Source organism: Sparus aurata, chromosome 23 (genome assembly GCF_900880675.1).
Source record: "Sparus aurata chromosome 23, fSpaAur1.1, whole genome shotgun sequence".
Lineage (NCBI taxonomy): Eukaryota > Metazoa > Chordata > Actinopteri > Spariformes > Sparidae > Sparus > Sparus aurata.
The window spans coordinates 26,218,706-26,236,539 of record NC_044209.1 but is presented as its reverse complement, the minus strand read 5'-3'; the positions used below and the strand labels follow the sequence as shown (position 1 = coordinate 26,236,539).

Sequence of the window (17,834 nt, the reverse complement as noted above, 5' to 3'; positions counted from 1 at the left end):
TCCTTTAAAATGCAGAGCAACATTTAATACTCAGTCTGTGACCCAGTTAACGCCTCATCCTGCCAGCAAGACGTCCAAAAACAGCTCTTTTGGAGACATTTGCTTGTCATCAGGTGGCTTTGAAGCAAAGCTTCTTGGTTTTTAATGTGACACTGATCAATCAAATCTTTCCAAAAAAAAGGGGGGGGGGGGGGGGGGGGGGGGGTGTTTAGTACCACTTCCGGCCGCGTGGTGGCAGTAGCGTACAGAGCACTCGGTCCTTGGCTGGTGCCTGGCTCGGGGTTGTGCGCACAGCTCCAGCCCGTGTGATGGTCAGCTCATGGAGAAAAGAAAGAGAAAGAGGGAAAACTGTGAATGTGACGCGTGGTGAGACGTCTGCAGCCCAGCGGAGGAGGATTAGACACACTGAAGTCCTCCTGACCTGTGAGGAGGAGGAGCAGGCTCAACACCTGGGAGCTGGAGGTGCGCGCGGGCGATGAGACGGGTCTGCTTGAAAGTGCCTTGCTCAAGGGCAGTTTGAATGTGAAGGCATTTAGAGAAGTGTTGGATCGTCTCCTCGAGAACTTGTCAGACTCATCCTCCTCCCCTTTTTTTCCCTTATTTTTTTTTTTTTTTAGTATTTCCTCTCCGTCACGCGCTCAGAGGTTATGAGGAGATGATGTCAATATTCCGTCTCGCGCACTTGACAGCCGAGCAAATTCAATTGGACTGACTCCGCCTCGCTCGCGCGGGACTTGTCCACGGGCTCACACTACCGCGTGCCTGTCTGCATGCCCGGTGCTCTCTGACGGAGCCGAGCTCTCTCCACGATCCCCCCCCACCCCAACCCAACCCCCCTTACCACCACCACCACCTCCACCTCCAGTCACTCACCCTCATCACCAGTGAGGAGCAGTCTGACGCACAGGAGCAGCAGGAGCAGCAGCAGCAGCACGCCAGGACTCTTCCCGGGGAGTGTGGAGAGTGTCCACCGAGCAACATGTTCCCAGCGCGGAGACGCGGGAGGCGCACCGGGGGCTCGACGGTACCGCCGCGGACCGTGGTTACAGCCGGACGGACCGGACAGGTCGGACAGGTGTGGGTCTCCTGTTGGATTCTGCTGTCGGCGACTTGTATCCTCAGCGCTCGGGCTCAAGGTAAGATGCGCAACTCAGAGAATGATTTTTTTTTTTTTTCCCTCCTCTGCTTCTGTTGGGAGCGCACGAGAAAAGAAGTCCCTGACTGAGAACAAGAACTGTTTCCGAGAAGGACAAATGCTCCTGTAGTGAAACTTGGAGCGGTTATGGCACAAAGCCCGACACTAAGACCGAGATTGAATCTGTGTGTGTGTGTGTGTCACCTCCAACACATTCTCTCTCCACACACAGAATTCCGTGAAAAAAGCTGGACACTCATGTATGGTGACAAATGTTGGCCGGTTTTGAATGAGCCTGTGTGATTTGCTGTTTTATTGATCATAACGTTTTTACACAAAGGGCTCAGGGTTAATAATTATTTTTTTAAGGGTCTCCACGAGCTGTAAAAACGTCCCTGCTCTCCAGTGAGAAGTGGTAAAAAGACGAGTGGCCCTGGCTGAAAAAACCCTCAGAATAAATTGATTCCCTGCTTGTAGATTGAGCCAGCCCTCCTGCCTATAGGCCACCTTAATAGCCTGGCAGACCTTGTCATTAACTTGTGTGAATGTGACTGCGGGACAATGAGGCAGAGCCATTATTCGAAGGGCTGCATTACATTTCTCCTAATGTCCACTTTTGCTCTGTTGCTCACAGGCTGTGTGAAAGTAATCAGCGCGCCACAGAGTGAATTAATCACAACATGTATGTGCCGCTGACATCCGGCACAGTCAGAGACACGCAGAGATGTCATCCATGCTAATCATACGGAATGGGTAGGACACGTCACGCGTCATGTCTCAGCGGACGGCGACCCGCTGACCACGAGGAGGTAATGAGATATACAGTAAGATGGTAGAAGAAGACACAAAGCCGGCGAGAGCAGGCCCTCCCTGCCTCCAGATTCCATAATTGGAAAAACTGCCAGTTGTCACAGAACTGAAGGTAAGTAGATAAAGGACAAAGTATGTGGTGTGGGCTCGCTGGGCTGTGAATTTCCCGATGCGTACCCGCCGTAAACGACGCCTAACCCTGTGTTTCGGCAATCCGACCACAGGGTCAGTGTTTTCATTACCGAGGCGAAGAAAAGAAAGACGCACGCTTGACGTACAAATCCTTGAGGCATTTACTTCAAAAGGTCCCCAAGGAGAAAATGAAAGTGGCGTATTGGAGGTTGATCCATATGTGAAGTGGCTTCTCTGCACTCTCCATCTTCTAATCACAATGCTCAGCGCTCCAAAGTGCTAAAAGCAGCATAATCCCTTTGCTTGTTTGTCTTTGAACAGGTCGCCTTGCTCTAAAGTGCTCCCAACCTTATCTGAAAAGAGTCTCAGGCGTGTCTTATTATGCAGGGCACAGTTCCTCGAGCTGTTATTACCGTGCTTTTTTTTCTCGAGCTAACATGCCTGGAGTCTGTGAGGATCTGTTGAGCGCTTCAAGGCTACTTCACAGGGCTTTACCTTTCTTCCCCAAACAGACCTCTTTCTCATCCTCGCAGTTGGTATTCAGGCCCCTTGAATGTTCCCCGGCTGCGCATTAGCATTGGTGAGAGATTCACTCCTCTGTCTGCCTGTTCTTTCAATTGAGAAGGACCTCCTCTATGGCACACAATCGCTGCTTTAGGTCCTTTAGTGAAGACGCAGTAGCGGTCTTTGCGGGGGTCCTCTCGCGGACCAGAGAGGGCTTGTTCTTCTGAAGTAGGAAGCAGATCTCTTCCTCATGGGGCATCTGTGTTTGCAAATGACTGGCACTGCAGCTGTGCCTGTGCATAAAGTAAGAGGTGATGCAGTCGCTCCCAGAGAGCCGAGGACCTCTGAGGATGTCATAAATTAGGCGACGTGGAGGCGCAGGTAGGGCAGGAGGCCCCCGTGGAACAGGAGGTGGCATGTACTTGTTTTTCAGCAGGTTCCTACTGAGGCTCCTGCTGCGTTTAGTGCTGCTGGCTGCTCAGGCGCACAAGAGGATACCTGATAGAGTCCACGGGGGAATGTCTCCGCTGCCACGGGCTGCTCTCAGCAGGCCTTTTTAAGATGCATTTAGACCCCCTCATCGAAATACCAAGTAAATAGATGTGAGGTTTTGTGTTTCTGCTCCCCTCAGTGCTCTGTGTGTCTCCTCAAGGACTCTGATTCTGAAAGCTACCCGTGTGAGTGTGTATCTATGAGTGTGTGTGTGTGTGCTGGTGCTTACTGTATGCTCCTGTCTATTGAGCCTTAATCTAGATAGCAGCATTGACATCCTGCCAAGCGGCAGCTGCTATAATTTTCTGGACGTACGTTATTATGCAGCTTGACAGCTGTCAGCCATTTCCAAATCTTTAAATCTTATGATAATCCACCATGCTTACAAAAAAAAAAACCATTTGTTTAAAACACTCCGAATCCTCGTGTGATTAAAACTCTCTGCTCTAATGCGGGCACCGGATCATAATTCATCTACATCCGCGACACGCTAACGCTTACGCGCACGCATGCAAACACATCCACAGGATGATAGAAAAATCAATGTGTACAAGATTACACAACTCCATCAAGAGAAATATAATACAGCTTTAATAGAATCAAAGGCATCTCCTAGTTCCAACGAAGAGTGATGACGAACCCGACTGTATGCGCCCACACGTACAACACTCTATCACAAATAATAGGAGGCTTAATCTCTTTTCTATGTAGCTCCACAAAAGTAGACCCACATACTCACACTGGTGCTGTTTGGCCTCAGGCGTCTGATTTTAGACATGATCTTAAATCCTGAGCCCTTTAATGACGAAATCATTGCATTTCTTCACAAACTTAAAGCTCTCTGATCACGTCTCGAGTCCCATATGTGGCACAGTGACGTGGGAACACTGTAACTCCTCAGCTTCCATACCATAATTACACACACTGTATATTTATGACATAATGTATCCCCCCCATTCGGTGAAATGTAGTTAATTAAACATGTTTCCTGCTCCAGAGAGCTAACAGATGTCTACGGAAATTTGGACTATATGCTTGTTTTCTTCACAACGTGGCTCGCGCCCAGAACGACCAGCTAGTGGCTTGCACAGCCTCAGGTGAAACGCGGTGGCAGCCTGACTTCCAAATCAGACTACTTGTGAGTCTTCAGTGCCTGCTGCCTCCCATGTCTGGCTGCTTGGCTGCTTTTTACTCCGGCTGCCAAATGCTGTCTACACATGTTTATTCATGTTGCCACAGGATGCTTTATTCACCAAGATGGAACATATCACAGCAGAATTGGGGGGGGGAAAAAGAAGAGGCCTGTGTTCACTGGCAGCAGCATTACAAATAAATGAACGAAAAAAAGCCTGATAGGTATTCCAAAAAAATTTAATTGTAATGTTTCAGAAACGGCAGAAAATACAAGAGCGTCAAACCTGTTTAAGGGTGACAAATGATTTTGATCCACGTTATTGTTGAGGAACAATAGGGGCGGCTGCACCGTCAAAGCTTTGAGCTTCGGGAGGCCTTTAATTGGCTCAGTCGAGCAGCAAAACTGTGTTTATAGTTCATAATGGAAATGTAATCAAATTAACTTGTACCGCAGGGTTTTGGCATTCACCCCTTGCCCAGTAATTGCCATTTGCCCAAAGGGCTATGGTAATGGCTATTTGCATGGGGCAAAGAGTCCTATCTCCCACCATGTGTCTGTCATGCTGCCATATTAAGGAAACTGGCGGAGATTATTACTTACTATGCGGGAGTTTAGCTTGGCTGCTCTAGTCTTAAGTACTTTTTGCCATGTTGTGGGTTGGTGTTTAACATTTTAACAGCTAAAGAAGGCACACAACAACCCAAACCTCGATCTTTTTAATGATAACCTGGGGAATACGTGGTATGACGCACCAGCTGGGGCGAGGCAAAAGCTTCCCCCTGCAAAATCTTGTTAGGTGGGTGATTTTGTGCTGCTACACAGACACTGGGTGAAACATAGAGTTTGGGTTTTTTCGGTGTTTTATAGCAACATGAGTCAGACAATACTGGATTATTGGGGGGTGACGGTGATGCTAAGTGGTAGAAAAACACAGATCAGCAACAGCATTTAAAGGACTAACAGGTCTAAGGAAACCTTGTGTCCTTGAGATGCGCCACCAAACCAACAACATTGCAGACCAAGTACAGTCCTTCAAGGCAATTGCGTTCCCCAAGCAAGACCGTGTGCTCTGCTCCACTGCAAGAGCTGCTCAGGAAGAGCTTGAGGAAGGTGACAAAGACCTCAAGCTGTCGACCCGGCATTCCAGGTTTCCAGAACCCAAACTGATTGAGCATCCTTGGGACGTGCCAAAACAAGACCCAACTCGGAGGCTCCATCTCACAACCATCAGGACTCAGAGGATGGGTCGCATACGCCCTGGTGCCTCAACCAGTAAGAGTCCGATGGGACCCCAAAGGATCGGGCTCTTTCTGGTCCGATAGATGCTCGATCAGATCTGGATCTTGCGACTTTGGAGGCCTCTCTATGACAAAATCCTTTCGCCATTTCATTTTCAACGATCCCCTCAGATGTTGTTATCAAACACGCCTGACTAAGATATTTATGTAATGACTTTACAGTTTAAAATGACATCAGTGCGCTGAAACAACTTCCCTGAGAATTTAGTAATCATAACTTACCCCAAGCATCTTTTTCGGCATTGTTTCTGTTGAAATTCATTTTTCGTTTTGGCACATATATCGTTGGTACCAATATCTCTGTGAAAGGCAAGTCCATCTTTCGAGGCCAATGTAATCACGTAGCTGGGAGTAGTTTTGTTGTTTCATGTCTCCATGTGTACTGATGGGACGGAGGGGAGAAGCGCTGTGGGGGAAAACAGATGAATTCTCCACACATTAATTCTCCCGGCTAAAAGTCTAATCAATCTGACACAAGACCAGGAGGCAGCCTCATCTACTATCAAGAACAAAAAAGAGATGTCTCGGAACGGGCCTGGAGCTGGGACAGAAACTGAAAGAGGGATTGACCTTGGCTATGGAGTGGGATTTGAAGTGGCTCTATTCGTTTAATTTGTCTAGTATCATTTTGACAAAGGAGCAAGGATGTTGTGCACGCTGCTTCATCAAAGCGTTTATTCTAAGAAGCGATTTGAAAAGCATTCAAAATGGTGTCATTACTTTCATCCAGGGAAAAAGAAGGATTGTACTGAGGCGGTATTCTTGGACCATACATCTGTCTTCAAGCCCCCGAGCTGTTCCATGTAAACATTTAAACAACACAAAGCAAGTCAAGGAAAACTGTGGTGAGAAACAATGCTTTTTTACAGCATAATGTGCACACTGAATCTCTGCTCTCATTCAGCTTGCCCCTCCTGGGGACTGGTGAGTGTATTCTTGTGTTGTGAATAAAATGGCAAAAGAGGCAAAGAAATAGAGAATCGGAGGAGACGCGGTGGGGGTTGGTGGGGGGTGGTGGGAGGTGGTGGGCTCATGTTTTTCCTCCCTCTCCTAGTAAAAACAACTGGTTGTACCAATCCATTTTTCTTTGTACATTCGCACGAACGAATTCACATTCTGCTTCCATTCGTCGACCGGGCCAATCACAACACTTGGTTATGTTGCTCTACCGCCAGCAGCAAGGTTCCCCGCAGGAAGTGATGATGGTGATAGACACGCCAATATTGCTGCTTCGCTCAATACGGAAACATGGAAGAGGAAATTTAAGAGAGTCGGATGAACAGCAAGCCTCCCCAAACCGGGGGAAGATAGGAACAAATATCCAGTCTGCTTGTTTGAATATCAAAAGCTGCTTCCTCTAGCTGGTGATCTTTAGCTGTTTGATGAGAGCTTTATTTGCACAAGCGCTGTATTAAGAGGTAGGGTCATGGGTCCGCCGGCCGGGTGACTGGTGAAACTATTTCGATCCATGGCATACTTTCTGTCCACGGGCAGGGTCTCGTCTGGATAGAAGGAGCCTCCATGCTCTCCATCTGCAGGGCTGAGTTTGCTGCTCTGCTCAGGCTGTGCTTGGCAGCTCGCCTGCCAGTCTCACTAGGGGGCCTGGCGAAATGCCTCAAGCTGCATCTCAATGCCTTGTGCTCAGTATTGATTAGGACCAGAGCTGACTCTCACTCCCCATTGTCCCGTTTTTTTTGGGCCACATGGGATTCTATATCATGTTTTGGTATCACTTTGGTTTCCCAGCACCTGCCTTCCTCCTCCTCCTCCCCGAGATGGAGCTCAACACGAGGCCCTCCCCACTCCTGTCACATTCTGACAGTGCTCCACCTCCACTGCAAACAAATGGCTCACAACAGAGATACCAAGGGATGTCAGCGTGGATGTTAAAGCGTGGAGCGTGCACAGACATCGACCGAGATAAATCTAAAGAAATTCTTACCAGCAGTCTCATGCAGTAGCGCTTTTGTGTTCGCTGATAAGGAATGCCTGGTACACATGGAAGACTGGAGCCAGTTGTCAACGTAGCCTGGCAGCACTTTAATGTACACACATCTTTGATCACTGTCCTTGCCTCTAACATCAGGAGAGTGTCAGTTAAGAAGAGTGGCGATGATGGGAGCTGACAGCAGCACTGTGGGCTTCTGCTCTACGGCTCATGACACATCTGGATCCCCGTTCCGTGGCCCCTCAGCAGAAGCCGCGAAAGCGCTTCAGGTGCGAGACTGAAAGCATATGGCGGGATTCAACCTCGAGTGAAAGCGCAGACAAAGGCTGCGTCCAACACTGATGGCTTTTGTCTCCTACGGCAGATTGCATGTAGGGAGATGTTTGCAGACCTTAAAAAACAAACTGTTTTCTTTATCCGTCACAGTTTCAAACCATTATTTAAGCCTCAGAATGGCTGATGTTTCCCTCATTAGCAATGATGTTGAGACACAAAAAAATATGCAGAGTTGAAACGTTTCAAAAGAACAACGCTCATGAAAAGTGAAAACGATTGTACACTGACGTGACGCGTTATTAGGGTTGTTTTGCGAGTTATACCGTAGCAGAAATACCTCTAACACAGCCGGAGATGCTTGATCAGGTGTCAGTGATTAAGTCTTTGTGCCCATCTGATACCTGGGAATTAATTAGCCCAGGAACAGGACCCCGCTGCTTCTCGGCAGTTCAGCCTCACAGATTTTCTGCTGCAAAAGTAGCTCGTATCATTAAACGGTAAGCAACTCATATACAAGCTCAAACACATGTCGGAAAACTTACATTTGTCCTTTGTGTATTTGTTGGGTGACGGGGGAAATATGCCTGGTTGAGATTGCCAAAATAATCAACTGTAAACTTGGAATAGAGCACTTTTTTTTGCTTTAACTTCAACTCTAGCTTTCAGCTTATAGACTGGTTCCCTATAAGTCTTGCTTTTACTGTGCTATTTAGTGAAAGGGCCGCGTTGATGGAGGCGGTAAAGAAGTGACGAGGGAAAACAAGAGTGAGTGGACGAGCTTTCACTCAATGGACAGCGCTCCGGTGTTGATATGTGTTTCCCCCGATCACCGGAACATGAGACGGTTCAAATCCAGCGTTCTTTCTACTAAATCAGCCTTCTTTTTTTATACGACCAGGTGTTTCCTTCAGCCTTTTCATAGCTTTCTGGGTCAAAGTGGGATTCTTACAGTTCTCTTTTGCTTTGGACTGGATCCAATGTTGTAGCTGCGTTTCTTTCCTTTGAGGCAGCGGCAGCAACAGTATCACCACAGGGAAACGCCAGGGGTGAGGAAAAGTTGAAAAGTTGTCTCTCTCTTGCTGAAAAGTACAGTAGTTTCACCAGCGAAGGAAAAAAGAAAAGCACACTTCTAGTATATAACTCAATATCTTGAGAACCACCGTGAGTGGCGACACATTTGACCATAGTTCTCCCCACCGAGAATGTCCATTGTCATTATGGCGATAATGTAATGGAGCATTACATTTTCATTTATATGCTAAGGGAAGAATGGATTGGTAACATTTAAAGTACTTAATGGAAACATGCACAATGAACAAAAGCTCCAGAAAATATAGGGGTGATCCGAGGGCTTGGCTGCTTCAGTGATAAGTGTACAGTACAGCGCGGCGGCTCCCACTGAAATCAGCAATTTGAGAAACTTTTTTTTTTCTCCCGTTCTCTCTGCTTCCACATGCCTACAGGATTAATAGGCGCAGTGCAATGGAGCCAGTGTTTAACAATGAGGCATGAATCTGCCAATACGCAAATCGAGTCCGTCATGTGTTTCTGCCTGGAATGATTTAGTATGAGTTTGGGAGAGAGCCCCTCGGAGGTTAAGCGGGGAAGTGTGTGAGGCCAATGCACACGGCAACCGATACTGACAAGGACAAAAGAGATCCTGTGCACATACAGATGCCTATTTATTTTAATTTCAAAGGCAGCTTGGAAGAGGAATCTAATAAGAGTGCCTTTTATTGCTCTAATGCGTGTTAGCAGATGCACAAACATGCACAGCGGCAAAAAAGGCGTGCGTGTACGCTAATACGCGAACACAGTGTCCTCCTCCAACGCTTGCATCTGCACACACGCGCGCAGATTGTTTCATTATGGGTAAATGGAGCTTTCTCAAAAGACCAGGCCAGTGTTTGAGCGCTGTTTTTTTTTTCCGGCACAACTAATGAAAGTGGGGCACAGCCATGGCGTCCCGTGTGAATAGACAAAATCAGAATCAGCTTTTTTTTTTTTTTCGCTGTGAAGCGTCATGCTCCGATGGTCCTCTGTGCACAAATACTTTCCAATTTAACCTGTCTCCGTGCCACGGCGCCGTCACTGCCAAGTGCGGCGAGGTGACGGAGATAGGGGGGGAAACAGAAAGAGAAATGAATATTGCTGTGGACATCGAGAGGAGGGAATGGTTGTGGGGTAAGGGGGGGGGGGGGGGGTATTGATGGAGGAAATAAAGGAGAGCGCTGCATCAGTGGGGTAGAGATTGCTGTGGTGTACAGTAGCACAAATCCTAAATTCTGTGCAGATCCGACGGTAGCTAGGAAACAGCTGACAGTAAAATGGGGGGATCAAAGGGATTAGTGTGCCCAGTTTGAGCCCAAACAGTAACCCTTCCACTTCTCCCACTGCCAGCCTTTTTATACATTCACCCCGTATTCCCGCGGCGTGCTCGGCCTGTTAGACACAACCCATCTCTGGTTATCCTCCCCCGAGTCTAATTGTTTAATTTGGAATCACCCTTTTTTTTTTTTTTAGACCCTCGCAGACAGGCAGTGTGTGGAAAAAAGGTCACCGTTTTCCATTTTAGAATAGAAGTAGGCTGCGTGTGGAAAGGCACCCCGGCTCTGTCACGCACACACAAACACACGCGTGCAGGCTACACAACAATACGGATGCCCACACAGAAGTGATCCAGACAAAACAAAGACATTGCATCTGAGGGAAGAGGATGCACATGTCAAATGCAATCAGCGCTGCCTTTTGTGATCTGAGTGAGATTTCCTGTCACTGGGGCTCCAGACGCAGCCTGTTTAATTCTGCAGGGGACTGTCATGTCTCAGAAGCCTCCGCGACTGTCTCCTCTTGTCTCGGAGCCGGAGAGACATACCTCAACAAACGCGCCCCAGCATCCCCTGTTGGGGCCGTTGGTACTGTGCGGCTGCAGGACGCCCTCTGACGGTGTCGGCCCCCCGTGTCCACTCCGGACTTGCAGCCGACATGTGAACACACTCAAGGCTGACACAAAGCTTTACCCAAGAGAGTCGAGCCAAATCGGATCTACATCACATGTGACGTACATATGATGGCTCAAAACTGATTTGTGATGCCTGACTTAAGCCGGAGCATTACGTCCGCCGTTGTTCCCCCTCTGTGAGCAGGTTCTACACGTGGACGCACCGTGTCCGCCTGCAGCCGCTCCGACTTGTGTCGCTGCTGCAGAGGCTTCAGGCGAAAAAATGTCTCTTTCACCGTCCTCAAAGCTTTTTCTCAAATTGCTGGTCAAGCTGTTTTAATTTGCAAGCAGGGGGCCTTCAAAGAGCGCCTTCCTTGTTCAGTGCGAGCGAATATTTGAGCACATATCTTATTGTAGGGAATGCTGGACATGTTCGTCGCCCGTGGGGACAGAAGAAATGGGGAGTCAGTGGGATTATATCAGTTTAATGAAGTTGCTCAGGCCAATGTTTAATTTCATGAAATTCAATTAAAAAGCTTTATTTCCATTCCACAGTAATCACTCAAGGGGTCGCCGTCATTAGATTATACAGAAGGAATTGTGAGAAGGAATGACCAATCCAAAAAACGTGTTCTTTGAGCGCGTGTCACGCTCATCTGCTGGTGTCTTTCAAATGAATTCACAGTGAATATTGTGACTATGAAAAGAGAAAAGCTTCAGGAGGGGTGCAGAACTCAGTGCTGGTTATGGTACCAACAGAACTGCAGAGTACTGAGTCATTATGGTACTTCGAGTAACAAAGGGAGAAACCTCACCAGGGCAATACATCCAGCTAGGGCTGGGTATTGAACCGAAATCAACCAATCGAGTGTTGAGAAATGTTCATGTCATTCGATACAAAATTATAATACGTATGTTGTTCCTCTTATCAGCGTCAGTGAGCCAATGAGCACGCAGCATGCTTGTTGTGCCGAGATCTAACAGTGTCGGTGATTGGCTAGGTCATATCCACAGACCACGTTTATGCGTAAAGCCATCTTTTGTTAAAACGGACAGAACGAAATTGGGATAGAGAAGGTTTTCTTTAACAATACTCAGCCCTATATCTCACCTGAGGAAACACCTGTTAAAAATTAAAACACTGTATGTGTAAAAGCCGAAGCGTGTAGCGCGTTTAGCCTGAAAGCTAGACGTTAGCACGCCTGCAGTCCAGCGCTGCACTCATCCGTGGAGAGCTGAACACTCCAACGAAGCATCAACATCTTCAACAACATCTTTATGCAATTGATTTGTTCTTTTTGGCAATACCTGGGTTTTTTTCCACTGTCTCGGTTGACGTTCTCTCGGCATCTTTAGCCAAAACTCAGACACTGGCTGCGTCCCAAATTCCTCACCATCATGCACTTTAGCACTCTAAAACAGCCTGTACGAAAGAAACCTCAGTATGAAATTAAGAGTAAACAAATTGCATATATTCAGAAATATTACATCACTCGAGCACTGTGCCGATGTGTCTTCTTCTTTGGATCAGGCAGACGGCGTCTCTCTAGTACACTCGCTACTCTCCTTCCGACAGTTATTTATAATTTCTCAATAGTTCAATACTGTGCTGAGTCAGTCGTGAATCAATAGTGTGCTGAAAGTGACGTTCATTCAGTTTAGTCCAGGTACCCGCGTTGAGTAAAGAGCACAGAGTAAAAGAAGCAGCTTCTCCAGCTGCTGCCAGGTCTTTGAACAGCCTCCCCCTTTGAAGCACTGCTGGTCATATTTGGAGACGTATTTCTCACTGAACTGAAAGGACATTTTTTGTTATTATAGGGAAACCAAGTAAAAGTACTGCAGGGTACCGATTGTTGGACCCTCGTCGTAGGTAGGTAAAGGAACAGAGTGGGGAACGGAGAGGACGGTGCTTTGTACGGTGTGCAAAAATAGGTATACGTGCGTCCCTGGACAATGGATGCAATCACTGTAGCAGAGTCATTATCTCCCTCTGTGGGCCTGCACTCGATGCTCTGATTTTATTGTTGAAGCTTTTATTGCTATATATGTTAAAGTGGACTGTGCACTTTTCGTGCCCTCTCTGCATTAGTGAGAAACGGCAAAGAAGAGACAAGGAGACAAGGTAAACGACGGAGAGAACAGCCCTTTTACGAACACCGTCTGCAGAGCTGACATATGCAAACTCAAAGGGTGGTGGTGTTTAAAAGCTTTAATCACACCACTGCTCAGAGCCCAATGTGGCGTTGCACTCTGCATCATTGAAAGCTTGTTTTATTAATGTTGTCCAGAGTGAAGTACGGTGGGGTAGTTGTGTTAGGGGAGGAGGAGGGGGGGGGATGCATTGTGCTCTTGATTTAAAGTGGGGTGGAGCAGAAACAATGGCCATGAAAAAAACATGGCAAGAAGCGGCCCACTTCCATTACTCTGGAAGGCACGGTGCCCAAAATGGTGCATGAGGAAGTGGATAGAAACATTCGTAATGATTCTATGGAAACTATATTTTTATGTGTCAACATCGGGGCTCAGCAGACGAGTGGGTTTTTTCTCCCAGATATCCGTCGTGGACAAAGACTTGACTCTCGTGCGAGAATCAGTTCATCATGCGCTTTATGTGACACATACGAGCCAATCAAGGCAGAGCGTGCCGTCTTTGAGCGAGTGGGTGAAGTTAAATCTCGTGTGAGTCTGACGGCTAATTGCTCTCATTAGCAGCCGACGTTCACACCAGTTATTCTGCACAATTAACCGGCTGCCACCAAGATGTTATGAGGCGGAATATTGCGGTGGGTCAAAGGAAAAAAAAAAAGAAAAAAGGTTGTAATTAATTCTCACTTAAATTAATGATTTCATATTTCAAAGGCTGGTACAATGGCATTTTTGCCGAGTTCCCCCCAGGGGGAAACCGCTGATGAGTGTTTTTGTGTGGCGCCGTGCTGAAATGAGGAAGTGCGCGCAGTTGATGGAAATCAGGAGCCATTGTTGTTTGACAGTAGGCACCTTTGCAGTGATTGCCTGTGTTATTAATTTGTGAGATGAGAGGAGGCAGGCTCCTCCAGCCTCTGATGGTTACGCGCGGCATTAAAGAACTGCTGCTATGAATGACACTCGGGGCTAATGAATATGAATACATTTATAAAAATAGGCACGGGCTCCCCTCTCAGTGCAGATTGGGAGTGACAGTCACATTGGCTGGGCATGGTTGATGAGAGAGGGAGCCGCTGCCCCTGGAGATGGAGGATGTTTCAGGGATCAGACAAACAACCGACACACACACACACTCGTACACACATATAATCGCAAGAGCACCAGCATCATGACATTCAATAAGGCTCCATTTAAAGAGTGACAATCTTGTCATCTCATGATACTATTTACTCACTGGACAGAAACAGTCTGATGTATCAAAGCATGTGTCTACCTCCCTGAGATAATAATTATCCCAGTATCCATCATGGCTAATTGCTCCATTCGTGCATGATGTCACGGCAAATAGATCATCCATATTGCGTTTTGAAATATCGAGCAGGTGGGTGGCTCGAAAGAATATTTCTCCTACTTTTGAAAATCCACAGGTGTCCCATTGTTAGCTGGTGATTTATGCCGCGCAAACAACACATTTACATCGCCCGTCAACCAATTTATAGACTTTTTCCTGGAAACAAAGTGCAGCAATTTATTGTCATTAACGCACAATTCATTACTTTCACTCTGGAGATATGTCAATTTATCTCTTTGTGGCTGTCGTTCGCCGTTTAAACACATTCATTACCGTACATGGTCGTTAACAATGGAACAAGGTTAGCTCAGAGGCGTTTGTTCACAGTGTACCCGACGGGTTTTTAGCTCTGCACTTCGCTTCTCACGCTGCTGTGAAACCGCGAGCAGAAACATGCAAACGTCTTCACCAGAAGAGAAAGTACAGCGAGTAATCTATTACATGTTCAGTCCATCTCACATCAGAAGCCCTGACCTTAAAAAAAAAACAAACCAGCACAGTGATCTCAACCCGCAGCCGTCGGAGAAATGTAGCATCGCTGAGTGCGTTCGGTGGTTAACACAGATGAGAGATATTGCAAACAAGAATATGCAAATGTGTTCATCTGCTTCCCTCGGTAGGCGACAATTTTAATTGATTAATTGAAGATGTTTATTTGATTGGTTGCGGCTTAATAATCCAAGATCTTATTCGTCAAGCTGTGCAGTTTAGGTGCGACAGCGTGACTATTTCTCTCTCCTCCCTCCCCCCCAAAAAAAGTTAAAACCCTTCATTTTTTTTTTTTTTTTTTTTTTGCGAGTTCGAGGCACCAGCAGCGCCCGATCCTCTCAAAGATTTCTGAAGGACTTTGATTGAGATAAGTGGGATGCTCATTGGCTCTGACAGACGTAACCTTGGTGAGCGTTCTTTGGCAGCCCACTTGAGGAGCACGGCAGACTGTGAGCGCCGGACATCGGGCTTGACTGACACTGCGGTTCTAACCTTGAGCCAGGTTCCCGTAGAGCGGCGGCTCGGCGTTTAAGGCCCAGAGAAAACTCATTGAGCGTCTGACTTAACTGGGTTAGACTGCACCCATGGATGCAAGCCATCAAACTGAACTAATTAACAGCTGAAACAACCTTGAAAGCTGCAGACAATGTGTTAGCAGCATTTGTGCCCCTCCACCACCACCAGCACTCTCATTCCCACACCATTTTGTAGTGTCTCTGCGCTGCACTATGCTACTCATTCCATTTGTTTTGCACTTGAACAACAGTTACTTTATAATCTTTTTTTCCCCAAGTACCTTCCCATCAAACCGTTCTGTTGAAAATTGGAGTGGCATAAAAGACACATAAAAGCACTACATGTAGCCCCTGAATAAACATGTTGGTTTGCGGGGCTGGAGACAGACGGAGAGGGGAGGGAGGGGCGATTGCAGCAGCGAGCGCCGCGGAAAAACGCTCATCGCTGACAAGTATGCTCTTAAAAAAAAAAGGAAAAAAAAAAGCGCTGCTTAATGGGGATGACTCATTTATTTACTTGTTATTCGTATGTTGGCATGTCTGCGTTCATGCTGTTAACCCAGAAAGTGGATGTCTTTACTTTCAACTCGCTCGCACGAATCAAAAAACAGCAAAAAAAAAAAAAAAAAAGGATTTACTCAAAAGAGAGAGACTCATCAGATTCTGTCAGATTTGAACTCTCATACCAGTGAGCCCCGGGGATCCTGTTTGATTTCCTCCTGATTCAGCAAGGCTGCCATTTTCTTCAGAGGGTAGCTTGGCGTGAGCTGCCGCTGGGGGTCAGGGGCCAATTCAACGTTATTGAATAATAAATAAATAGGAATGTGTTCCGGCTCTAGTTGATCCCTGTTGTTTCTTCTCCTCTCACTTTCCCCGGGCAGGCGCACGGCAGCTGGGGCCTTGTATCCGCTGTAATGGCCTGTATATATGCAGGGTTTCATATTTCAATCACCGCCACGGCAGCAGAAATTGGCGGTTTTAAGATGAAGTTGAAATTGGAAAGTGGCTATCGTGTCTGCATGAGGAAACACATTTGAATCCCGGTGGAGAAGGTGCTCGGTGGCGGCGGCGGCAGCTGCATCCGGAGCGCGGACTGACAAGTCCTCAGGAGTGGAGTTAAAGTTGGAGCCACAAGTGGCCCCGCCGCCTCTCGCGCCTTAGCCAAATGATTTTCCAGCGGAGGTCGCATCAGGGACATCAGATTTGAGGAAGTATTTCATAATAGCCTCATAATCAATGATTCATCGCTGGAAATATTAATGAGCCATAAATGATGTATTGGACTCTGATGAGGTAGATCTACAATCACATCGTTAAATGTCACGGGGCTGTTCATTCATGGTAATAAGGTATTTGTAATAATTAATGTTTCCTGATATTTGGCTATAAAGTCTGCAGTGGAAATGATACGGCGGCGGCGTGCATTCATTCGCCCCTCTTCTCTGTTCCGGCGCTGTGAGGCCGCTGAAAATGAGTTTAAGCATTTCACCTTTCATTTCTTGCTGTCACTTACTTCTGTTACTCGCCGAGTCTCTTCTCTCTGCTACATTAACTGAATATTCATTATGTGGCTAATAGTGGTGCCTTTGAAGAGGAATGATCATATTTAATTTTCTCGCCTGAGAAGGAACAAGTCGGGGAGGAGAGGAGAGGAGGTGTGGGGGGGAGATAAAGGGGGAGGGAGGGAGAATTAGATGGAGTGATGACTGGAGCGATACAGGGGCATGGAGTTTATGGACTGGCAGGGCCTGGCGGTGGAGAAGGGGGGGGGGGTTCAGTCTCCATATGATTATATCTCCATGATAGTATTGATTGACCTGCACCTGGGCCTCCACCTCTCAGAGCCAGCTGTATGAAGGTGCATTGTTCTCTCCCCTCCTGCATGCAGAGGAGACTCTCCCTCCTCCCCTCCTCCTTCACTCTTGGCACGAAGGGATCAGATTATGAGAGAAAAAAAACACTCAACCAGTGGCCACGGTGGTATTTCTCCGCTCCAGCAGCTGCAGTCCCTGGCTGCGTTTATCGCTTTATCGATTACCATCACAAGGCAGTAATTTGCCAGGACTTGCAGGGACATGATTAAAGATCCGCAAGCCATGCATGGTGGCTGGAGTTGGTGCCAGGTTGTCATGTTGATGAACACGCACTGACACTTACATGCTAGATGTGTTCGGCGGAGGAGGGGGCCGCATTCCTGTCATAGACATCAATGGCCTTAAATCTCCCGAGCTAACCTTTTAATGCTCTCAGATCCTTATGGCTGGCTGGATAATTGATTGTGTTTGGTCTAATGGGATTAAGAGGCAGTAGTGGCCCCGGGCCGGACACTGTGGCGAGGGAGGGGGGGGGGCGGGCTGATGGCAGCGGCAGCCGTAGTGGATTGGAAGATGGAGGGGCAGATATAAGAGAACATGAATGACTGGAGTGTGGATTGAATCGAGGCGGAGGTGTGCGAGTGAGACAGAAAGAGAGAGAGGGAGAGAAAGAGTGACAGAGGCAGAGAAAAAGCAGAGAAAGAGTGAGAGCGGGGAGGAGAAAAACCGGGTGGATAGATAGCTGCAGGTCTGCTTCTCAGTCCATCCCTAATTAGCTGTATGAGAAAACCAGGGAGCTGATGGTATCCCCAAGTGAAAAGCTTGTTAGCGTAAGAGATGCTATCTGCC

General features: G+C 47.3%; 1 protein-coding gene across 7 annotated transcripts in view; it reads left to right on the top strand.

Annotated features, from left to right (window-relative positions):
* The first annotated feature begins 268 nt into the window (after positions 1–268).
* Positions 269–17,834, top strand: part of sdk2a (sidekick cell adhesion molecule 2a) — a 105,860-nt gene continuing 88,294 nt past the window's right edge. For all 7 annotated transcript variants that reach the window (XM_030408512.1, XM_030408509.1, XM_030408514.1 and 4 more), the window contains exon 1: positions 269–1,136. In XM_030408512.1, the coding sequence (XP_030264372.1) occupies positions 980–1,136 (157 nt within the window). In that variant the 5' untranslated portion in view covers positions 269–979. The remainder of the gene's footprint in view (positions 1,137–17,834) is intronic.